The sequence below is a fragment of the Chelonoidis abingdonii genome, unplaced genomic scaffold, assembly GCF_003597395.2.
Source record: "Chelonoidis abingdonii isolate Lonesome George unplaced genomic scaffold, CheloAbing_2.0 scaffold0005, whole genome shotgun sequence".
Classification (NCBI taxonomy): Eukaryota; Metazoa; Chordata; order Testudines; family Testudinidae; genus Chelonoidis; species Chelonoidis abingdonii.
The window spans coordinates 285,422-308,299 of NW_027424266.1; the positions used below are offsets into that span (position 1 = coordinate 285,422).

The following is a 22,878-nucleotide window of genomic DNA, read 5'->3' on the forward strand; positions in this document are numbered from 1 at the left end:
TCTCTCGGCGTCTTAGTTACAGGTGGTTGGGAGCTGCCCATGGGCAGAGAGTCTGGGCTGTGGTCCTTGCTGTTGGGTGCTGACTTCCTCGGGCTACGTTTCCTGTCTCTGGAGGCGTTGAGTGATTGTGAGAGTCCTGCAGCTGCTGTTCTGTTCCCTGCCCGTTTCTGGCATGTGGCTTGGGTTGAGTTCTCAACACACTGCTTGGACTGGGCCATGGCAAACTCGGCAGGGAGCGCGTGAGCTGGGACCAGCCCCGCTTCTTGTCCCAGTTAATGCCAAGCAAACGGGCAGAGCACCAGGTCTCCTTCGCGCCCAGCACTCCTGTGGCCAAAAGAGAAGCCCTGAAATCAGAGCAGGCTTATCTAACCATCATGGGCTCCACTTCCAGAACCAGGGGTTCAAAGGCCGCTGGAGGTGGCACTGGCGTCCGCCTCAGGCCCAGCTGCAGCCACAGAGTCAGCTTTGATGGTTGGGGTGCTGGTTGCTGGAGAACCTGCCCCCTCTCCCGGTTCTTCCTTGGCAGTCGAGTGCCTGGGCCATGGGCTCCCGCTCCCTGGTCACTCAGAGTCCAGGTGCGTTGCCCCTCAGGTCGCACCGCAAGGCTCCTCTCTCCAGCGCTGAGAGGTTTGATCTAGTGGGGAGTGGGTTTCTTCATGAGTTATTAACATGCCTAGAGTGGCACGTTTCCATGGCCGGGACCCGTGTCGGAGGCCGGATCGACCAGGGGTTACCGGCAGGCTCACCGCTGCAGACATGGCGATGATTAGACATGGGCCCGGTGGCTTTGGCTGCGGTTCTGGCCCTGTGAATTGTGGTCCGGGCCAGGCTGGGACTGGGCTTCTTGACTACAGGGCTGGGAATATGGGCCCCCTCGACCTTCCTACACCAGCCCTGCATGGCCCTGGCCCCGCTCAGTGCTGGCTAGAGTGGGCGAGCGGTCAAGGAGATGGGACGCCCACCACTGCTGGCTTTGCTACTGTCCGGCTGTGAGCAGGGCTAGCCACCGGCAACTCTCCGCACCCTGGCGCTCTCCCAAGGTGGCAGGTTCCCACTGAGCCATGGCAGGTGGGAGAGGGTGATGGTTGCCATTGCTCCTGGCGCTTCCGCCCTCGGTGATTCCTGCACTGAGGCCTTGTCCCCAGCCGCTCGGCTCCTGGCACGGGGCAGCAGGGACCAGGTGGCCGTGCCGGCAGGAAGCTCACCTGGCCTCCTTGTGCTTCCTCCCCTCAGGAATCTGCCTCCCTTCAGCACCCCAACGGTGTCCAGGAAGACTGGCTCCCGGGTCAGGAGGATGTTCTCCATGTCCCACAAGTCCCCCCCACCCAAGGTGCCGCAGCCCGACCGGCTAGATGAGGTGTACGAAGCGCTCAAGAAGGGGCTGACGTAAGTGATCTGCCCCGCAGCGCCCAGCCTGGCTGCACAGAAAGCGGAGCAGCCAGCCATGCAGCTGGACGGCGCCGAGCAGCGGGCGCCTGGCTCTGCACGGAGACACGGGGCTCCCTGGGAGGGCCCCGGTTGCTCTGCATGGGGACTGGGTGGCTGTGCCATTGGGCTGCAGATGAGACCGATTCTCTGTGACTGGGCGTTACCCGCCCCATGCCAGGTGGTGGTCGCGGGAGAGCCGAGCTGTGCCCAAGTGGCTACTCCAGAGAAACTGCACTCCAGGGCAGTCCGAGCACCAGCCCAGCCCTGTATCAATCCCCGCTCAGATGGCTGCGAGGAGCTTGGCAGTGTCTGCGGGCGGGACGGGGTGGGGCACACACGGCTGTGGTTTGCAACCAGCCCTTATTGTAAAGCACTGCGATTCCTCACTCGGAGGCCTGTTTCCTCCCTGCTGAGTGACTGACTGTGAGAGCTGGGGGGTGGGGTGGGTGGCCTGTGGGGGAGAGTGAGCTGGGGGGGTGCTGGGTGCGCTCGATGGGGGCGAGGGCTGGATGTGGGGAAGGCTGAGGGAGCAGGGGCTGGGCACAGAACATGGATCTGAGTTGGGGGCAAGGAAACTGGCACTCTGGGTAAACTTGTATTTTGGTACCCCCAGCCCCCGCAGGCCTCCCCCGAACACCTCCCCACTCTCCTTCCCAACACCTCTGGGCTCCATTGCCTCCCCACAGTGCTGTGGGGGTGGGAGCCAAGCGTGGCCAGTGGGTGGGGGCAAGCTGGAGGTGGACAGGTGTTGAGGTTTGTGGGGGGGTGGGTGTCCGAGTGGGGCGTTGAGACTGAGGGGGGCAAGTGTGGGGGTTGAGTTCGAGGAGGTGCCGGGGTGGGCTTATGATGGGGAGGGGGGTGGTAGATGTGACGATTTGATCTGGTGGGTGGGACCATGGTGTGGTTGAGCTGGGGGTGGAAGGCGGTCCGTGGTGGGATTAGGGTAAGAGAGCTGAGGCGAGCGCCGCGTGTGAGTTGAGCTGAAGGGCAAAGACACCAGGTAGTGTAGGAGACTGGGTATGGGAGGGTGCCGTGATGTGGGAAAAGAGACTGGGATAGGCGTCGCGCGGGTGTGGCGAGAGCTAGAAGGGCGGGCACCGGTGTGAGATTGAGCTGAGAGGAAGGCGCCGCCACGGTGTGAGGAGAGGCTGAGGGCGAGGGGGTCCGATGTGTGGGGGAAACTGGGGAGGTGGCCGCTGAGTGTGTGGTTTCGCGGGGGGGGCAGGCGCCGGGTGTGGTGAGCTGGGGGAGGTTGAGGAGAGCTGAGGGGGGCGGCGCTGCGTGTGGGGGAGGAGCTTGGGGAGTGGTGCTGGGTGTGTGGTTCGCTGGAGGGACGGGCGCAGTGTGGGCTGGAGCTGGGGGGGCGAGGGGCTTGGAGTGAGAGCCGTGGGTGAGCGCTGGGCGCGGGTGTAGTGGTTTTCACTGGGGGGCAGGCGCAGGTGTGGGTTGAGCTGTGCAGCAGATGTGGGAGAGCGTGGGGTGCGGGCGCTGGGGTGGGGGAGAGCTGGAGGGGCAGAGTGTCTTCTTAGCGTGGGGAGATTGGGAGAGGGCGCGTGCTGTGTGTGGTTTCACGGGAGGGCAGGCGCAGGTGTGGGATTGAAGCTGGGGCAGCAGGATGTGGGGAGAGCTGGACGGGCGGGCGCTGGGTGTGGGGGAGAGCTGAGGGGGCAGGGTGTGGAGGAGAGCTGGGGAGGTGGGCGCTGGGTGTGCGGTTTCGCTGGGGGGCTGGTGCCGGGGACAGCCAGCCACTGTCTCTGCGCTGATTGGGGCTGGGCTCCCCAGCCTGTCTCTATGCCCAGCCTGGGGGCTAATTCGGGGGTGCTCCTGCCCGCAGAGCCTACCTGGAGGTGCACCAGCTGGAACTGGAGAAGCTCAGCACCCAGATCCGTGAGTCCAAGAGGAATTCCCGCCTGGTGAGTGTGGGTCGCGCTCGGCTCTGTGGGCACCCCTCTACCTGGGCACTGCTCCGGCTCTTCCCCCTGCGCTCTGCCCACCAGTCCTGCCAAAGAGCCCTTCCTGGGTCCCTGGGCAGGGTGTCTCCACAAGGAAGCTGGAGAGCGGCGAGCCTGTGCGGGATTATGGCGCTGGCTGGTATCCCCAGGGTGGGCCCCCGCTGCCTCCCCCGCAGTCCAGCGTGCTTGTGCATGGGTGTGAGCCGCAGAGCCCTGTGGCAGCCCAGCGCATGCCCAGCGGCAGCCCCTCCCTGTGGTCTGCGCGCGGCAGTGGGAACCCAGCTGAGGTTCTGGTGCACAGGCAGCGAGCTGCTTAGCATGGGGCTCCTCACCCCAGGGCCTCCTATGCTGCATGTTACATGCATGCTGCTGGGGTGTTGCATGTTTGTGCTGACAAGCTACCAGGTGCTAGCATGTCCGATGGCAGTGCCATGAGTGATCCCAGTGCAGGGCATGCGGTGCCCCTCTCTGAGCTCTCACCCTCTCCTTTCCTCCTCTCTCTAGGGCTTTCTCTATGATCTTGACAAGGTAAGGGCTGGTGCTGAACAGAGCCACCGGGGGAATAGTGGGGCAGGCCCCTTGGTGAGCTCCTGACGCTGCTCTTTGGGCCCCCTCCCTTCCTCCCTCCTAACTGGGCACTCACAGAGCCCTGGGTCTCCTCACCCATTCACCCTTGTCAGCTCCCCTTCCCACGCAGGCCTCCCAGCGGGATGATGCCTGAGGTGCAGGGGCATGTGGGGCAGGCCCTTTATATCTTGCTCCATTGCACAGAGTCTGTGCTGCAATTGGAGCCTCTCCTGTATGGAGCCCTGACGGCCCCAAGGGCCGCGTTGGGAAATCCGGACGCCAGCATCCAACGTGTGACTGACTGTGCTCTGCCCTGAACCAACCCGCTGGGGTGGGGGTCTTGGGGGAGCACACGGACAGAATCTCTGGGCTAAAGGGCCTCGGACAGGCGAGTGCACCACTGCGCCGGTGGGGGGGCTGAGGGGGGCCAGCATGTTTGTGGTTCTCTTGGGTTTGTGCCCTGGTCGCTCAGGGCCTGTCTGTCCCACATCTCCGTGGGTGGCTGGAGAGCTAACCGGGTCACGGTCCCACCAGCGCCCCGAGTCGCCAGGAGGCTGCTGAGCCAGCTGCTTTTGTAGGGAGTTAGTGGCTGGCTTGCGGCCAAGGCCTGATGCACACATGGGAGAAAGGTGCTCTCGGTTACAGATGGGGCAGCCTGGGGCTGAGCACTGGGCCTCCCTGGGGACCCCAGCCTCAGCAGGGAGGCAGCTCGGCTTTCCCGTCCTGCCCTACCCCGTGCCCCCGGACGCAGCAGCGGGGAAGCCCGTGCTGTGTTGCAGCCTGGCCCCGTGTGACTGCGTCTGACCCGCTCTCTTCCTGCTCGGTTCCAGCAAGTCAAGTCGATCGAGCGGTTCCTGCGCAGGCTGGAGTTCCATGCCAGCAAGGTAAGGGCGACCAGCCTGGGGGTGGGGGGCGCCTCTCGCGTCATGTGGGTCTTATAGGCATGTGGGGGACGTGTTTCTCCCTCTACATACTTCAGTGCTTCTCCAAGCTGGGATTACCCTGAGTGAGGCACAGTTTCCCCCCCGCCCTCCCCACTGCTGCCCTGGGCCCCCCCCACTGCTGTCCCGGGCTCTCCCCCGCTGCTGCCCCGGCATCAGGAGGTGCTGAGGTGGAAATGAGGGGAGTGCGGAAGGGCCCCCCGAGCGCTGCGCCCAGCCCCTCACTGTGGCACTGCGGCTCTTGTTGCAGATCGACGAGCTCTACGAGTCGTACTGCATCCAACGGCGGCTCCGCGATGGGGCCCACAACATGGTCAAGGCCTACACCGCCGCCTCCCCGGGCAGCCGCGAGGCACGGGACAGCCTGGCCGAGGCCAGCAAGGGCTACAAAGAGTACACCGAGGTAGGGGGAGCCAGGTGGGGCGTGGGGGGGCCGAGCGGGAGGGGCTGGAGCCTGTGGCTAACGGGCGCTCTCATCCCTCCTGTCCCCAGAACATGTGTCTGCTGGAGAGCGAGCTGGAGAGCCAGCTGGGGGAGTTCCACGTCAAGATGAAAGGTACCTGCCCCCCCGTGTCTCCCACACCCTGCTCCCCCTCCCACACACCCCTTCCTGCTCCCTGTGCCCTGCTCCCCCTTCCTGCTCCCCCACAACATCCTGCTCCCTCTCCCCCTCCTATACCCCTTCCTGCTCCCCCACAACATCCTGCTCCCTCTCCCTCTCCTATACCCCTTCCTGCTCCCCCACAACATCCTGCTCCCTCTCCCCCTCCTATACCCCTTCCCGCTCCCTATGCCTTGCTTCCCCCCACCCTGCTCCCCCTCCTACACCCTCTTCCCACTCCCCCTCCCACACTAAAATCATGAGTGATGTTGAGAAAGTACATAAGTTAAAAAGTGGATAAGGAAAAGTTATTTACTTTTTCCCATAATACAAGAACTAGGGGTCACCACGTGAAATTAATGGGCAGCAGGTTTAAAACAAATAAAAGGAAGTTCTTCTTCATGCAGCGCACAGTCAACTTGTGGAACTCCTTGCCTGAGGAGGTTGTGAAGGCTAGGACTATACCAGCGTTTAAAAGAGAACTGGATAAATTCATGGGGGTTAAGTCCATTAACGGCTATTAGCCAGGATGGGTAAGGAATGGTGTCCCTCACCTCTGTTTGTCAGAGAATGGAGATGGATGGCAGGAGAGAGATCACTTGATCATTGCCTGTTAGGTTCACTCCCTCTGGGGCACCTGGCATTGGCCGCTGTCGGCAGACAGGATACTGGGCTGGATGGACCTATGGCCTGATCCAGTCTGGCTGTTCTTATGTTCACCCTGCTCCACCTTCCTGCTTCCCCTCCCTGCTCCCCCTTCCCGCTCTCCTTTTCGCTCCCCCAACGCCGCTCCCCCTCACACCCTGCCCCCCTTCCCACTCCCCCTTCCTCACCCTGCTCCCCCCAACACTGCTCCCCTTCCCACACACTGATCTCCCTCAACCCCGTTCCCCCTCCCTGCTCCTCCTCCCACACCCCACTCCTCCAACCACACTCCCCCTCCAACATCCTGATCCCCTCAACCTCCCTCTCCCCCCAGTGTTGCTCCACTTCCCACTCCCCCAACCACACTCCCCCCTACACCCACCCTGCTCCGCCTCCCACTCCCCACACCCTGGTCCCCCAACGCTGCTCCCCCTCCCATACCCTACTCCCTCCACCCTGCTCTCCCCTATGACCTGCTCCCTCCCCACTCCCCCTTAGACCCCTGCTCCCTTCCACACCTCTGCTCCCCACCAGTTGCCCACTCCCCCCACACACCCCGCTCCCTTGGCACTCCCTCCTAGCCCCCTGCTGCCCCCCCAACCCCCCCAGGGCTTCATGTGCCGCCAGCCACCTCCCCAGGGCACGGCACTGGCCCTCCACTGGTGGTTGGCTGGCTGCACCACTCGCCTCCTGCCCTGCACATGGGACTCAGCACCGAGCCCAGGGCAGGGGGTGAACCCTGGGCCCTTGATCCCCCCTCTAGCCACGTGGCTTCTCTTCGGGGCAGGGCAGGGCCTTGCTCCCACGGGGGCCGGGGCCAGGGGAGTTAGCTGGTTCTAAGCTTCCCCTCCCTCTTCTCTTGCAGGACTGGCCGGGTTTGCCAGGCTCTGTGCTGGGGACCAGTATGAGGTATGTGGGGAAAGCACCTGCAGGCGTCAGCGAGCCGGGGGTGGGATGGGGTCACTGGCAGAACCAGCTACTGAAATTCTCCCAGGGGGCAGAGGGGAACCCCAGGCAGCTCCCCTCTCCTAGGGGACAGAGCTCTGCCCTGCTGCAGGGAGACGCTTGGGGATTGGCCGGGGGACTGGCTCGGAGTGGCTGGCGTGGGCCGAGAGCCAGGTGTGTCCTGGCTGAGCCCCGCCTGGCTCCTCTCGCCCTCAGATCTTCATGAAGTACGGGCGCCAGCGCTGGAAGCTGAAGGGGCGCATCGAGGGGAATGGGAAGCAGGTGTGGGACAGCGAGGAGATGGTCTTCTTGCCCCTCATCACAGAGTTCCTCTCCATCAAGGTACAGGGGATCCTGGCTGCCCCCAGGGAGTGGCCAGGCCTGGGGCCCTGTGCTGACCCTCCGTGAGCACAGCAGGGCCAGGAGCTGGGTGGGAAGCAGCCCCATCCTGATCCACTCCATAGGCAGGAAGCACTCGAGTAACCGACCCCGCACCCAGGCATGTGCTGCCACCGCGGCCCCAGTTCCATCCATCCTGGTGCGAGAGGGAGCAGCCCTCGCTGGGCTCCGAGCCAGCTGCTGCCATGCTGTTGGCTCTGGCTGGCACAGCTTGTGGGGGAAGGTTGCTACCACTCACTCCCTTTCCCAGTGCTTCACCTGCTTCGGGCAGTGAGGGGTTAACCTGAGCGCTTTGAGAGCCAAAGTGCACCATCCCCCCCAAACAGGCAAACCCCCGCCCTGTGCCGGGGCCCGGGGCTCTGCAGCCTGCATGGGGGCCCTCGGGGCATGGGCAGAACAGCTGCCAGCAGCATGCAATGCTCCCAGTACCTGCTGGCTCCTGGCCTGGGATCCTGCCGTGCAGCGCCTGGCTGGCGAGCTGCTGGCTTGTGACACTGGCCTTGTGCATGGGGCCCTGCCGGAGCCTGACAGGGGCCAGAGGTAGCAGGTTCAAGTCCCCTGACACGCTGTGCTGTGTGGAGAGGTACGGCTACTCATACTGAGAGACCCAGCTGAGTGGTTTGGGGCCCCATTGCACACCAGGGTCTGGGCTGCTGTGGGGTGCTCTGCTCTCACTCGGGGCTGTGCCCTTTCCCATTGGGTCCCGCCTCAGAGAGAGTGTGGGTCAGGCCTCCCCCCGGGGGGTCAGGGATGGGGCAAAGGGCAGAGTCTGGAACTTCCAGTGACTGACCATAAACGTCGGGTAAAACCCAGCAGGTCTGGGCCCTGCACCCAGCTCGCAGGCAGCTGCCCGACGTGCCCCTGCTCCCGGGCGCTGGCCTCAGCCCCTCCCTCTCCCCCCCAGGTGACGGAGCTCAAGAGCCTGGCCAACCATGTGGTGGTGGGCAACGTCTCATGCGAAACCAAGGACCTGTTTGCGGCGCTGCCACAGGTGGTAGCTGTCGACATCAATGACCTGGGCACCATCAAGCTCAGCCTGGAGGTGAACTGGAAGTGAGTGGTCTAGGGGAGCGCAGCCGGGGGGCTAGCTGGGCTAGTGTGGCCCCGTCGGCCCTGCTGGGGGCAGCCTGCCCAGCCCAATGCTGGGTGGCTCTGAAGGATGCTGGGGGCTGGTCTGTGGTGCTCGCTTTCCCGATGGCACTGCCCAAGGGTGGGGTCCTGGATCCAGATTGGGCAGGCAAGCCTTCACCTGGGCAGTTGGCTCATGGCCTCTCTGGCAGGCCGTGGTTCCTCAACTGCGGCTGATCCCCTCCTGTGCTCCCCAGCAACGTGGCTAACGCTGCCGGGTGCGGGCAGCCTGCCCAGCCTCCCTCCCCCCGTGCCCTCTCCTGGGCTTCCCACCCGCCCCCCACTTCCCTGCTTGCTGTCGCTTTCCACCGCTCAGTGCCCACGCCAGGGTCAGAGCTCAGCGCTGCTACCAGCCCCTGCCTCTCCCTTGTGCTGCCCCTGCCCCATGGCACCAGCGCTGCGCGTGGCAGGAGGATTGGAAGCCCAGCTCCAGTCCTGAGCCCAGCGACCTCCCGCCTGCAGTGCTGGAGCCCCCTGCTCCTCTCACCTCTGTGCTCTCGCCCCCAGCCCCTTCGACAAGGACGATCAGCCCTCAGCTGCCAGCACGGTCAACAAAGCATCCACTGTCAACAAGCGATTCTCCACCTACAACCAGAGCCCGCCCGACACGCCCTCCCTGCGGGAGCAGGCCTTCTATGTGAGTGCGCCTGGCCCCGGGACAGGGCGCACCCTGCGTGGGAGCTGGGGGCCGAGAGCGCTCTGGGAGGGACCCTGCCTTCTCTGAGCCGCCAGCAGGGTCCCGCTGAGCCTGCGTGCTCCCAGCACCGTGGTGTGTCCGTGTGGGAGCGCAAGGCTCCCCAGTGCTCTGTGTGGGTCGCCTGTGGGTCATGCCCAGGTCAGCTTCCCAGGGACGTGGCCTTCTGGGCTGCTGCTTCATTGATTTGCAGACGTCCTGCTAGGCCCACCCTGTGCCAGAGCCGCTGCACCCTGAGGATGGCAGATGGAGTAGCCAGGCAGCCCCAGCAGCCGGCTGAATGCCCCCTGAGATCCCTCCCCCCTGCTGACGGCTCCCTCTTCTCTCTGCCCAAGAGCCTGGAGTGGGCGGCCTCCGAGAAACCCGGGGGGGCCTTGCTGGACATCGTCCGCGAGACACTGCTTGAGAAGCTGTCTCGGAGCTGCTCCTGCAGCCAGGGCTCCTCGGTCCAGCTCGGAAGATGCCCGCAGCGGGGCCGTGTAAGTTCGCTGGCTGGGGCCAGCCTGTAGCGTAGCCTGGGTGGTCTAGTCACCCCAGATAGCACTAGTCCCGGCTGCCTCCTGCTTGCTAGCACCTCTGTAGGTCCTGGCCTTGGGAACCTGTCGGACAGGAATTCCAAGCCCCCGAACTGCTCCCTGGCCAGAGCAGCTGGGGATCTGCTGTCTCTGAGCTGGAGGGCTGGGACGGGAGGGAGCTGGCAGCGGCCCGTAGACACCAGGCTGGGCAGGGATCCGAGCTTGAGGGGACGCCCCATTCCCCAGAGGCCTGGTCAGGCCCATGCCAGCCTCTCCCTGCACGGACAAGCCTACGCCTGAGGCTGCCCCGTGCCAAAGGTGGTGCAGTAGCTGCTTACCATAGCTATAGAGCTTGCTCTTTGCCCTTTCCAGCCCAGTCCGTGCCCACTGTGAGACACGCCTCTTTGCCCATCTCGTATTGCTGATGCCAGCCCCGCCAATGGGACCCGTTGCTCACGCCTGGGGTGGCTCTGGGGCTGCCTGCTGCAGGGAGGGGGCATGTTAGGGGCTGGAGGAAGGGCACAGAGCAGGGGCTGGCAGCCAGGACTCCTGGGTTCTATCCCCAGCTCCAGTAGGAGAGTGAGGTCTAGTGGTCAGAGCAGAGGCAGGGGCTGGCAGCCAGGACTCCTGGGTTCTCTCCCCGGCTCTGAGTGGGGTGGAGCAGTTACAGCAGGGTTGGACTCCTGGGCAGGGGATGGTGCAGGGAATACCCTGGAGATGGACCCAGCCCTGCTTTGATGGGACGTTCCCTTCCCAACACCCCCCTCGCCCTCCGTGGAGGCTGAAGCTGGGCCCTGTGCAGGGGGAATATGGGCACTCGCACGGTGCGTGGGGGGTGTCGGTCTGCACAAGGCTCTCGTGTCCTGCTCCGGGGCGGTGGGGGAGAGGCTGGCGCAGGCTGGGCCCTGGAGTACGCACTGCGTTGACCAGCCTGGCTCGCGGCGTGGGGCTGTGCTGGCCAGTGCCAGGTGGAGGCTACGCACCTGGCCAGCCCCTTCCTTCCAGGCAGTCTGTCGGGACCCAGCCGACATGACGGGGACCCTGGCCCAGAGGCTGGAGCAATGGGCCCCTGCCAGTGGGACGCTCCCGCCACTAGGGAGGGTTTGGTTTGGTCCCACAGCCCTGCCCGGGGGGGAGCTGGCTGGGATGCTGGGGGTGACATGGAGTTGGGCTGGGCTGGTGTCCTCACAGTGACTCTGCCCTGCCCCCAGGCAGCTGGGAGACTCTGGGACTCAGCAGGTTGGAGTCGGACGGGGTCCGGGGCACCGGTGGGATAGGGGAGCTGCTGAGGGGGGAGCAGGAGGCTGCTGGGACCCAAGTGAGGCAGTGAGACCCTAGCAGCATGGGGGGCTGGAGAAAGCTCCATGCGGGCTGGTGGTTGCCAGTGGCTGCAGGGCTGGTGTGAACCCCTGGTAGGGCAACCAGACAGTAAATGTGAAAAATCGGGACAGGGTGGGGGGTAATAGGAGCCTATGTAAGAAAAAGACCCAAAAATCAGGACTGGCCCTATAAAATCGGGACATCTGGTCACCCTAACCCCTGGCGAGGGAATGTTGGTGGCTGTCGGGGTGTGGCTGGAGGCTGCCTGGGGGGTGTGGCCAGAGGCTGGGTGGGTGTGGCTTCTGGCTGTGAGGGGAGGATGTGGCCAGGGGCTGGATGGGTGTGGCTGGTGGCTGCATGGGGAGGGCGTGGCTAGGGCTGAGTGGATGTGTGTGGCTGCTGGCTGTGAGGGGAGGGTGTGGCCAGAGGCTGGATGGGTGTGGCTGCTGGCTGCATGGGGAGGGCGTGGCCAGGGGCTGGGTAGGTGTGGATGGTGGCTGCATGGGGAGGGCGTGCCCAGGGCTGGGTGGATGGGTGTGGCTGCTGGCTGTGTAGGGAGAGCATGGCCAGGGGCTGGGTGGATGTGGCTGCTGGCTGCGAGGGGAGGGTGTGGCTGGGGCTGTGTGGGGAGTTGGCAGGGTGGGTGGGTGTGGCTGCTGGCTGTATAGGGAGAGCATGGCCAGGGGCTGGGTGGACGTGGCTTCTGGCTGCGAGGGGAGGGTGTGGTTGGGGCTGCGTGGGGAGTTGGCAGGGTGGGCGGGTGTGGCTGCTGGCTGCGAGGGGAGGGCGTGGCCAAGGCTGCGTGAGGAGGGTGTGGCCGCTGGCTGCGAGGGGAGGGCGTGGCCAAAGCTGCGTGAGGAGGGTGTGGCCAGGGGCTAGGTGGGCGTGGCCACTGGCTGCGAGGGGAGGGCGTGGCCAAAGCTGCGTGAGGAGGGTGTGGCCAGGGGCTAGGGGAGGGTGGGCCAGAGCTGATGGGGTGTGGCTGCTGGCTGCATGGGAGGGCGTCGGCAGGGGCTGGTAGGTGGATGGTGGCTGCATGGGGAGGGCGTGCCCAGGCTGGGTGATGGGTGTGGCTGCTGGCTGTGTAGGGAGAGCATGGCCAGGCTGGGTGGATGTGCTGCTGGCTGCGAGGGGAGGTGTGGCTGGGGCTGTGTGGGAGTTGGCAGGTGGGTGGTGTGGCTGCTGGCTGTATAGGAGAGCATGGCCAGGGCTGGGGGACGTGGCTTCTGGCTGCGAGGGGAGGGTGTGGTTGGGGCTGCGTGGGAGTTGCAGGGTGGCGGTGTGTGGCTGCTGGCTGCGAGGGGAGGCGTGGCCAAGGCTGGTAGAGGGGTGTGGCCGCTGGCTGCGAGGGGAGGCGTGGCCAAGCTGCGTGAGGAGGTGTGGCCAGGGCTAGGTGGGCGTGGCCACTGGCTGCGAGGTGAGGGCGTGGCAAAGCTGTGTGAGGAGGGTGTGCAGGGGCTAGGTGGGCGTGGCCATGGCTGCGAGGGAGGGCGTGGCCAAAGCTGCGTAGGAGGGTGTGGCCAGGGGCTGGGTGGTGTGCTGCTGCTGTGTGGGGAGAGCGTGGCCAAGGGCTGGTGGCATGGCTGCTGCTGCGAGGGGAGGGTGTGGCGGGCTGCGTGGGGAGTTGCAGGTGGCGGCTGTGGGGTGATCGCTGGCAGCGGGGCGGGGCGCGGTGGCCGGGCAGGGCTGTTGACGTGCTGTCTCTCTCTCTAGAACATGCGCGGCGGCAGGAGGAGCTGGAGAACGGCACGGCCTGGTCCATCTCCTCGGAGTCATCGGACGATTCCTCAGCCCCAGCTGTCGGGCAGCACCCGCCCACGCCTCCCACAAGCCATTGTACAGCCCGAGGTGCAGGCTCCGCCCCCGCCATCGAGATCGCCTTCTCCCAGCAAGAGGAGGCGGGCGCCGCAGCCGAGCCACCCAGCGCAGGAGGAGCCAGGCAGCGCGAGGAAGGAGGTGGTGGCCAATGGGCACGTGCCCTACTCCCGGACTCTGAGCCACATCAGCGAGAGCAGCCTGGATGCGGCAGTGGATTGCAGGGAGGGCCCCAGTGCCCACAAGGATCCTTCCCCAGTTCCCCAGGACCCCAGCACCGGGGAGCTGCCTCCCCTGGAAATGGACACCTCCCGAGGCCTCGAACCTGCTGGTGCCCTGGACAGGACCAGACCGGGCCGGAGCCGAGGCCTGTGGGCCGTGTCTCAGCGAGGCCTGTGAGCCTGTGGTGGGCGGGCTGAGGCCACTGTGTCCAAGCTCTGGGGCCAAGGGCATGAGTCTCCCGGACCGGCCAGTGGTGCTGATCCAGTCTCAGAGGAAGGGGAGGCTGGCCCCAGCCCAGCTCCTGCCCACCAGCCCGGCAGAGGTGCAAGCCAAGCCTGTGACTGCGGCCTGGAGGAGGCCATCGGCTCGCTGTGCTCGGCCCGGATGACTATCGGGGCAGTTCCCTGACTGCAGCCGCTGGAGCGGGAGCTGAAACGCCTGGAGGAGATCCTCATGGTAAGGGGGCAGTGGTGGGCCTCGAGGATGGCGCACCATGCGGGTCATGCCCAGCTCCGCCCTTCCACATGGGCAGCGTATGTCCTGGGCTGGGGACACTATTCATGGGCAGCTGGAGGGTGGAAGGGTTACATTGTGGCGATGGGTTTGGGGAGCAGGAGCGTGGGCCGGTCCCTGGGCAGCCGGGGCAACCCTGGGCAGACCCTGGGATGATGGGCAGCAGATGCAGTGTGGCGGGGACTGTGTGCCTAGAACCAGCTGCTGCAACGTGCCCACAGCCCATCTTCCCACCGTGCCCAGGGCCCCTGTGGAGCAGCCTAGGCCCGGGGCCTGGCACGGTCCAGCTGGCACAAATGCAGGGCAGCACTGGCAGTGGCCCGGACACAGTCTGCCCAGCCCCCACTCCTTACTGCCTTCCCACACACAAGCAGCGCGTCTCCTGAGCCGCCTCCAGCATGAGCCTGACAGTGAGCACGCCCTGGAGAGCTTCAGCTTCCTCAACACCTCGACATGGATGACTCGAGGGCTCGGAGGAGAGGAAGGCCAGCCGGACGAGTGGTGAGCGGTGGGGTCTCTCCCTGGGGCAGTGGCTCGGGCCGCCCCAGTTGGAGAACGCCTGGGCAGGCAGCAGAACGTCCTGTGGGTAGGTTCTGGTCCAGGGGCCTGCCTGGCCAGTTCCCTGCGTGGGGTGACCCGCGTGCAGAGCTGGTCGTTGGCTCAGGGAGTCAGACCGAGGGCCAGGTTCGATCCCGTTGCCCATCGGTACACGGGTTTTTGCTGCCGCCTCATCGAGTGTGCCTGGGAAGCCAGCGCCTGCTGGCTATCGCCCCCTGGTGGCCAGGCCTGGCTCTCAGCGGCAGCCTCCTCCGCCAGTGGGACCCCGGTATTGCTGGGGTGCTGGGAGCCGGGTGGTGCGCACAGCCTCGGCTTTGCCAGCGGGGCGCCACAGAGCCAGTGCGGGCCCCCTATCCCCAGCGAGCCCACGCTTTGGGCAGCTATGCTCAGCAGCACACTAGTGATCAGGGCCCTGGAGTGTGGTCCATATTCACTGCCTCCTCCCCGCCCCGGCTTTCCAGAGCTGGGGTGCAGAGGGAGCTGTGGCCAGCTGCTGTCCCCTGCTCCCCACACCCCAAGACGTGGGGGGCTGACTCCTTGAGGAAGCAGAAAGGTCTCAAACCCATCAAACTCTTTCCACGCTGAACCACAGGGATCTAGAGGTTAGACTAGCACGGTCCCTGGCCCAGCTCTCTCCACCCTGGGTGCTGCTGCACAACACGCTCCTTGGAGGCCTGGGACTGTTAGACGAGGATGTGACCCAGGACTCCTGCACGGGTGGCAGCAGCTGTCAGGGATTAGAGCAGAGGCCCAGGACTCCTGGGGCTGTGCTCGCAGGGTGCAGTGGTGCTGGGGTAGAGCAGAGGCCCAGGACTCCTGGGGTCTGAGCTCGCAGGTGAGTGGGTGCTGGGGGTAGAGCAGAGGCCCAGGACTCCTGGGGTCTGTGCTCGCAGGGTGGCAGTGGGTGCTGGGGGGTAGAGCAGAGGCCCAGGACTCCTGGGGTCTGTGTTCGCAGGGTGGCAGTGGGTCCTGATGGGTAGAGCAGAGGCCCAGGACTCCTGGGGTCTGTTCCTGGCTGTGCAGTTGACTCACTGAGTGGCATCTCTGTAATGTGGCTGGCGCTGCCCACCCCAGGGGACCAAAGGGCTCAGTCACTGGGGGCTGGGTGCGCTGGAGGGCCTCAGCTGCCCTGGGAGCTGCCCCAGGAGGCTGGGGGCGGAACCCACTCGAGCAGGGTGAGAGCTTCGTGGGGCTCTTTTCACCCACATGGCCAGGGGCCATCTCCAGGGGTTCCCACGATCACTTCCCAGATGTGACCCCAAGCGCCCAGCCCCTAGAGCGCCCCCCCTGCCCCTCCATGCACAGAGGGGCCTGCTGCTGCACGGCTGTGCCTGTGTGTCGTTGGGGGTGGGGATGAGCGTGTGTGTTGTCTGCGGACTGGGCAGCAGCAGGGTGCTCAGTAGGGTAGGTCCTACGTAAACCATGGCTCTTTTTAAATTCCTTTGTTGCAAGTTCACCTGCAGCAGAACTGGAAGGATTTAAGCCCCAGCCCTGGAAGCTGGAGGCTGTTCCTTGGGGCAGGAGAGTTGGTGCCTGTGGCTGAGGTGGGGGGTCCCCTTGCCTTGGGGGGGAGTGTTTACATGTCCCCCCGTTCCTGCAGGAGGGCTGGCGGGGCCCATGCTGCGGGTGGGGCATTGGGAGGCTGCGAGGTGATGGCCGAGGACACCGGCACGTGCCGCGGCTCCGAGGGCAGCTCTGACCCCATGAGCACTGGCAATGAGTTCCTGGACAGGGCCGTGGTGCTGCACCTCAGTAACTGCAACCGCCTGCTGCTGGTGAGTGTGTGGGACGGGAAGCCGTGTGGCGGGGGGGCATCTGCTGGCACGCGGGGCTGTGGCCTTGCTGAGGGCTCCTGCAGAGTCGGGGGGTGCCGGGGCGCCAGGCTGGCAACCTCTGGCATGCCTGGTGGGGTGGCATTGGGGCTTAGCCATCCCAAGCATAGACTCCCCCTTGGCCAACACCGAGGGACGCTGCGGGCTGGCATGAACCGTGACAGCTGCTGCCCCCAGCTCTGAAGGCAGCTCCTGGCATGCCATGCTCCCCAATGGGCACGCTGGGAGTGTGCAGGCCCCCCCAGGCACTGATCCCGTCCCCAAGCACCGACATGTCTGTGACTTGCAGAAACTGGGCACATTTGGGCCGCTGCGATGCCGGGAGATGTACGCCCTGGACAAGCTGATGAAGGAAGCGCAGGTTCTGGAGATTGTCTGCCAGCTGACGGAGGAGAAATCGGGGGTGGCCAACACTGCAGCAGAAGGTAAAGGCCCTGGCACAGCGCCCATTCCAGGCCCACCAACGGGCACCACGGGGCACTGCCTGCCAGGGCATGTGCTGGGGTCAGAGGGCTGGGGCTCGCCACTGGGGTCTGTGCTGGGTCCCTGTCGTGGTCCCCCGTGCTGGGTGCTGGTGGCCCTGACCGTGTCTCTGTCCACAGTGGTGCAGTTCTCCACCCTGAAGGACGGGGTGCTGGCCCTCTGGGACCGCTGCGTGGAGCAGCCCAACGTGTACACCTGCCCTGTGGAGCGGTTCCTGCGCACACTCAGTGCCCAGTATGCAGCGCCCCTGGCTGAGCGGCAGCCGGGCCTAGCAGACTCAGGTGAGTGCAGTCTCGGGACACCCCGCACTGCCTGGATGGGCTGAGAGCCCTGAGCAATGGTTCAGCTCTGACTGACCATCCCTGGCTCCCCCACCCAGGCCCAGAGTGACTCTGAGAGCCAAGAAAAGAACCCAGGAGTCCTGCCTCCCAGTCCTCTGCTTTTGCCAGCCCGTCCCGCCCCTCCGGAAATGCCAGTGGTGGCAAAGTACCAACCTGCTGGAGGGGGCTGTCTTGGTGCCAGCCCAGACGGCCTTGGGGCTTTGTGCCAGCGAGGTGTCCGGGTGGCCGAGAAACCCTGCCCCAGGGGTACTGACCCGGTGCCCTCTCCCTGCAGTGTGTGTGAAGCTCGTGGAGGATGTGCTGGACCGGCGGCTGCCCAAGCGCCCCGGGAGCAGCCAGGGTGAGCAGCTCACCATCTTCCAGTACTGGAGCCACTTCGAGTCACTCCCCGCGTCTACACTGGATGCCTACATCATGGAGCTGGCTGAGGAGGGTAAGAGCCTGCAGTCCCCTCATAGCTACAGGTGGGACGTTGGTGCTGGTTCTGTGCTGGAGGGGTGGGTGGTACCAGCGCTGGCACAGGCAGGGCACTGGTACGGTTCCCATGCTGGAGGGGTGGGTGGTACTGGTGCTGGCACAGGCGGGGTGTTGGTGCTGGTTCTGTGCTGGAGGGGTGGGTGGTACCGCCATTGGCACAGACGGGGCGCTGGCGCAGTTCCCCTGCTCTGAGTCGTGAGATGGCCCAGCACCCACTGTGCCAGTGCAGCAGACAGCACCAGACTGCCTCTAGCACCTGCCTGTGCCAGCTTGCTGGCAGCCAGGACTGAGCCAGGCTGTGCGCCGCGATGGCCCAAGGGGCAGTGGGGCTGGGCTGAGCTGCTCCTGCCAACTGGCCCAGGCCTGCCGGCCCCTGCCTGTGTGCTCAGGGCTACCGGCCCCTGCCTGTGTGCTCAGGCCTCCCCCGGCTCATTCTCCCTCTGCCTGTGGATCACGCAGCGCGGCTGGGATACGGCCCCTCGCTTTTCCCGCCAGGCCCAGCTCTGCCACCGGTGCGGGGCACCCACCGTCCCATCCCTCTGGACTTTGTGGGAGCCAGGCCGGCCCCCCAGGGCACAAGTGGGGCTCCCCAGCTGTGCTGCGGCTGTTCTCACACCCCCTCTCTGCAGTGCTGCTAGCCCAGAGCCTGAACTCGGACGACCAGGATGTGGTGCTGAAGGCGCTGAGGCGAGTGCCCGAGAGCCGGCTCAAGAAGGACGGGCTGAAGGCCATGAGCTCACTGCTCATCGAGGGTAACAGCAAAGTCGTCAGCGCTGTGTCCGCCCAGCTGCGCAGCCTTGCCGAGAACCCCCGCTTCCGGGAACGGGTGAGTGCAGGGCCCTCGCACCCTTGCCAGGCTGGGAATGGGGCACAAGGGGAGGGAGGGGCATGGGGGGGTACCAGGCCGGGGCAGCCTGCACAGCCCTGCGGTGCTGATCTCTGTGTCCCCCAGGCCCTCGTGTGGTACTTGGAGCAGCTGGAAGATGAAGAGGCGCGGATGCGAATCGCCAGCTGCGCAGCCCTGGGGTGTCTCAAGGTAAGTGCAGCCCCCACATCTCGTCTGCATGGGGGTCGATGGCAAATAGCAGCTGCCAAGGCCGTGCCCCTCTCACCGCTGGGCCATTGTGTCCATGGGGGATGACTTGGGGCCCAGGCTAGTGCAGCGGAGGGGAAATTGCCCAGATCCTCCCTGTACCCTGCTGCCGGTGGGACCTCAGTGGCCTCCCTTCCTAGGCACAATGGCAGCAGCATCCTGCACGTGCTGGAGTCCGGAGAGCCTGGGCAATGGCTGAGCTCCCCCTGTGCGGGTGGCTGTGGAGGGGAGGGGAACAGGGAGGGAAGTGGTGGAGCCCCAGCAAGACTGAGATGGACACAGGCAGCAGGAAGGAGGTGGCCTGTCCCCAGCCCGGAGAAGCCATGAGATGCGCCCACACAGGGGGGGAGTCAGGAGGCAGCTCCACCCACCACTTGGGCAGCACTAAGGGCAGTGGTGAGGGTGGGGGCAGGGACACAGCTGGCCCAGAGCAGCCCATGGGGGGCCCTGTCTTGGCCGACTGCCTGCAGGGGGCGAGCGTGGAGCTCTGGGGCTGGTCCCTGGGTCCCTCGCTCTGCCAGAACCAAGACAGGACCACAGAGACCTTGTTCCCACCCTTCACCTGTCTTCTGGCCTGGCCACGCTGCCCTGGTGCTGGGAGTGCAGGCAGGGCAAGGATGGGCACAGCGTTGCCATCGCAGGCGCACGCTCAGTGCCGTCTCGGCCTCTCCCGGCAGGCCAAAGAAAGCATCGAGCAGCTGGTGTATCTGTGCCAAACGGACAAGGAGGACGTGCGGGAGGCGGCCAAGCAAAGCCTGATGCTATGTGGTGAGTGCCTTGTGCACACCCGGGCCTGGAGCGGTTCCGCTAGGTGGCACCAAAGCCAGACCCTGCTCGCACCCCCTTGGCACCGTCCCAGGGCCAGAGCTGATCCTAGAGTGAGGCTCCCGGTCTTGTCCGTGCTAGACCCTGGCTGCAGATGAGGGCACAGTGGACCAGCTGGATATGTCCTACGCCTTGGGTCCATGCCCTGCTCCATGAGCTCAGGCTTGCCATACCGCCAGGCTCCCTCCTGGCCTGCTGCTGGCGCCACCCGTGGGCCTGGCCGGGGCGAGAGCAGAAGCAGCCCGTAGCTAATGTCAGCAGGTGCCCTGAGAACGCCAAGCGCTAAGTGTCACTGTTATTTATTATCATTTATTAGATGGCACTGAGAGAACCATCTGATTGGCTAACTAGGCTTCCGGGTCGTGGCGGCAGCTGCACAGGTCGGGACGTGTTGGCCAAATTCGTTCCCGTTCCCCCATTCCTGCTGCTTGGCTCACGAGCGTCTCTTGTTTCGGACCCTGTCGGCCATGTCCTTCTAGCCTGTGTCTTTGCTGTGTGTGGAACCCCAGTTCTGTGGCCCTCCCCGAATGTGTCGGCATGTCGTGTGCAGACCCTCAGCCCTGCTGTGTGCGTGCTGCCCCCTAGTGGCTGCAGCCTGCATGGGCTCTGCCAGCCGAGGGCATTTTCCCCTTAGGGCAGTGGTGCTGGAGCTGAGCGCCCCGGGTTCCATCTGCCCCCTCACCGGGCTTCTGTATTCTTACAATTGACATTGAGCAGAAAAGTCCTGGAGAAGCCTGAAGCCAGCTGTGTGCCTCAGCCCTAAGCTCTCAGTAAGCTGCAGGCTCAGCAGAGGGGAGCCAAGAACCCTGCTCTCCCGACTGCCATCCTGGGGCTGCTGCTCAGCTGGGCCAAGGCCTGAGTGGAGGAGACGGGGGGCTTAGAGGGGCCTGGGAAGGGAGCTTGCTGCGTGGCTAGGGTGACTGACTGTGGTGTGTGTTTGCAGGGGAAGATGGTAAATCGGCTCACCGGCGGCTGGAGGAGTCTCTGAACAGCTTACCAAGGATCTTCGCGCCAGGCAGCATGGCCAGCACAGCCTTCTGAGACACGCTGGCCTAACACACTTGTGATCCCTTTGGGGTGAAGGCACCAGGGAGCTGCTGGAGGCTCTCACAGCCTGGGCCCAGCTCCCATCCCTTGGGAACACGCAGCAGTATTTAGTACCTCCCTGCCAGCCCGACACACCCCACTCACTGCCTTACGGATCACAGCTTTCCCTCCCCCCGGCACTGTGCCTGAGGGGCTGCTGGGCCCACCACCGTGGAGAAGTGGGGCTTCGGACACTCTCCTCCCCTCCAGCTTGCTTTTCTATTTCAACTTGCTAGGTGGGGCCAGAGCTTGTGCGCCCCTGCTGGAGCCTGGGTGGGCAGGTGAAGTCTGCACTGGGACTCCTTCCAGTAGCTCGCAGGCTGCGCAGACTTCCCCAGATGGACATGCACTTTGAGGCGATGTTGTTTCTTTCCAGGAGCTCCCTTTGCTGTGGGCACCGTCCTCCTTCAGCGCCTGGAGTCCCCGGGACTCAAATAAAAGGAGACATAGATATTAATATATTCTGCTGGCGTATCTTCTTTTCAGCTCCCAGGGCCTCCCCGTCCCCTGCCTTGCCCACAGGGACCCACAGCTGAGCCTTCCCCTGATGTCAGTCGTCATTTTTAAAGCAGGGTGGGGGAGAGGAGCAACACAGAGGGGACAGATGGACAGAACCTGTCGCCGTTTTGGTTTATTTTATTTTTTATTTACTGAGTTTTGCAGAAAAGCAAAAGCAAAAAAATCTTTTCTATAAAGTCTCTATAAATCTATATATAATGTAATTACAGAGAATGGCTAATTTTGATTTTAAACCAGAAATAAAAATAAACCTTTAATGAGCAAAGGTGTCGCTTTGTGAGAGTTTTGCCTGGCGCAGAAGTACAGGTTAGTGGTTAAAGCGGCGGGGCTGGAGTTCAGCGGCAAGGTCTTGCGAGCAGAGCCGGGATGAGCGGTGTGGCCTGGGAAAGTTCTGTGCTGCTTGCCCACTTCTAACATAGGGGTGCCCATCTTCCCAGAGGAGCACTTCAGGATCCTCATTCCTAGAAATGTGAAGTGGTTGGTCCCTGCCCAGTTTGGAGATAGCGCTCAGCACCCTGCTGCCTGTGGGCAGCTGCAGGAGAGATGCTTTGGAGGAGGGTGGATAGCAAGGGTATTTTTTCCACAATGCAGCATGGCAGAAATGATCCAAGAAGTGAACACCACAGCACAAGGACCCCTCTCCCTTCAGGCAGCCAGCAGGGTGCTAATACTGGGCCTGATCAATGCACCTCCTATTTACTTACAGCACAATGCAGGCAGCTGCCCAGCGGAGCTGGCTGCAAAGGCCGTGCAGTGCTTTGGCTGGTTTTGCTTTTGCAGCCAGCTCGTGTGAAGCGCCTGCTCAGAGGGGAAACCACTGCTTCTATGCACTGCATGAAGCCCAGAAGGGAACATGGGCTGCGAGGGCAGGACATGCCTGACCTGTAGTGTTGGATGGCACAGCCTGGACTGTCAGCTGTTACACACCGCTCCGTATGTGCCACCCTGCAGAGGAGCGTGTGTGAGAACACTGGGGGATGGGTGGCCAGTGCTGTCCTGTTGGGAAGCAGGGAGCAGAAGCAAATCATGGGACTGTCATCTCCTCCCTCCCCTGCAGCAGAAACACCAGCGCAGCAGGCTGTGTGTGGAAGGGCACAGATCCAGGGCTTTCCTGGGGCAGCTGCTGCAGCCAGATCCACCATGAGCTTGTGCTGTGGACCAGCCGGAGAGGAGCTGGAAGCTGCCCACGCTGCCTGTCTCAGCTCAGCCCTCTGCCCAGTGAACTTGTTAAATCTTCGGGGAGATCAGGCCCAAGGAGAGGGCGGGGCAGCAGGAGGAGACCGGCTGAGGCAGCAGCTCCCAAGAGTCTTTCCCCCCCTCCAGCGGAAGCCATGTAACACCCAATGAGTGGGGTGAAGGGAGACCTGATTTCCCCCATTTCAGATTGCTGGCATCTGTACTGCAGCTCAACTTTAAGGGGACAGGGTCAAAATGTAGGCTAGATAAACAAGCTTTTAATAAATCCTTCTGTTTCCAGTTCTAATGCCCAGTTATTCTGAAGCAGACATTCCCCAGAGGGTTCGCAGCTCTGACACAGCCAGGCAAAGACGCGAAAGGGGAACTGACTGCAGCGAGGTCACCCCTGAGCTGTGGGAAATGCAGCAAGGACCCAGAGCATCAATAGCAATGAGCCAAGTGGAATTTGAAACCACTTTTACTTTGCTTTAGGCCATTTGGCCTTACGTTGATGCCCAGCCTTTAGAAAAGAGGCCTTGGATGATTATTTTTTAAACAGGAAACAGAGATTTTCTCCTTCACTGAACTCCACAAAAACTGAAGGAAGTTTGCCTAAGCTTAAAACCAAAAAAGGTACCAGCTGGCAGACTGGGTAGAGAAATCTTCATCCAAAAGGTGAGTGGGCAAGCTGCCCGGATGGACAGCTGTACTGCTCCCAGCCTGACTGTGGCAGGTTCATGCACAGGAAACAAGAAGCTGCCTTTGGTAATGGGATGCCCTCTCCTACGCTTGTAAGTAGCAGA

The 22,878-nt window shown here is 63.9% G+C and overlaps 1 protein-coding gene across 1 annotated transcript in view; it reads left to right on the forward strand.

Moving 5' to 3' along the window:
- RIPOR1 (RHO family interacting cell polarization regulator 1) overlaps nucleotides 1-21,164 on the forward strand; it is a 72,343-nt gene extending 51,179 nt beyond the window's left edge. Inside the window, 26 exon segments of the mRNA XM_032762337.2 lie at nucleotides 1,234-1,386; nucleotides 3,263-3,341; nucleotides 3,885-3,908; nucleotides 4,778-4,831; nucleotides 5,139-5,291; nucleotides 5,381-5,444; nucleotides 7,000-7,043; nucleotides 7,296-7,421; nucleotides 8,383-8,531; nucleotides 9,114-9,247; nucleotides 12,849-12,924; nucleotides 12,926-12,987; nucleotides 12,990-13,059; nucleotides 13,061-13,258; nucleotides 13,260-13,507; nucleotides 13,510-13,671; nucleotides 14,025-14,093; nucleotides 14,096-14,186; nucleotides 15,844-16,018; nucleotides 16,365-16,500; nucleotides 16,678-16,839; nucleotides 17,174-17,332; nucleotides 18,006-18,202; nucleotides 18,329-18,412; nucleotides 19,147-19,237; nucleotides 20,238-21,164. Coding sequence (XP_032618228.1) covers nucleotides 1,234-1,386; nucleotides 3,263-3,341; nucleotides 3,885-3,908; nucleotides 4,778-4,831; nucleotides 5,139-5,291; nucleotides 5,381-5,444; nucleotides 7,000-7,043; nucleotides 7,296-7,421; nucleotides 8,383-8,531; nucleotides 9,114-9,247; nucleotides 12,849-12,924; nucleotides 12,926-12,987; nucleotides 12,990-13,059; nucleotides 13,061-13,258; nucleotides 13,260-13,507; nucleotides 13,510-13,671; nucleotides 14,025-14,093; nucleotides 14,096-14,186; nucleotides 15,844-16,018; nucleotides 16,365-16,500; nucleotides 16,678-16,839; nucleotides 17,174-17,332; nucleotides 18,006-18,202; nucleotides 18,329-18,412; nucleotides 19,147-19,237; nucleotides 20,238-20,335 — 3,058 coding nt within the window. The 3' untranslated portion in view covers nucleotides 20,336-21,164.
- Nucleotides 21,165-22,878: the final 1,714 nt, after the last annotated feature.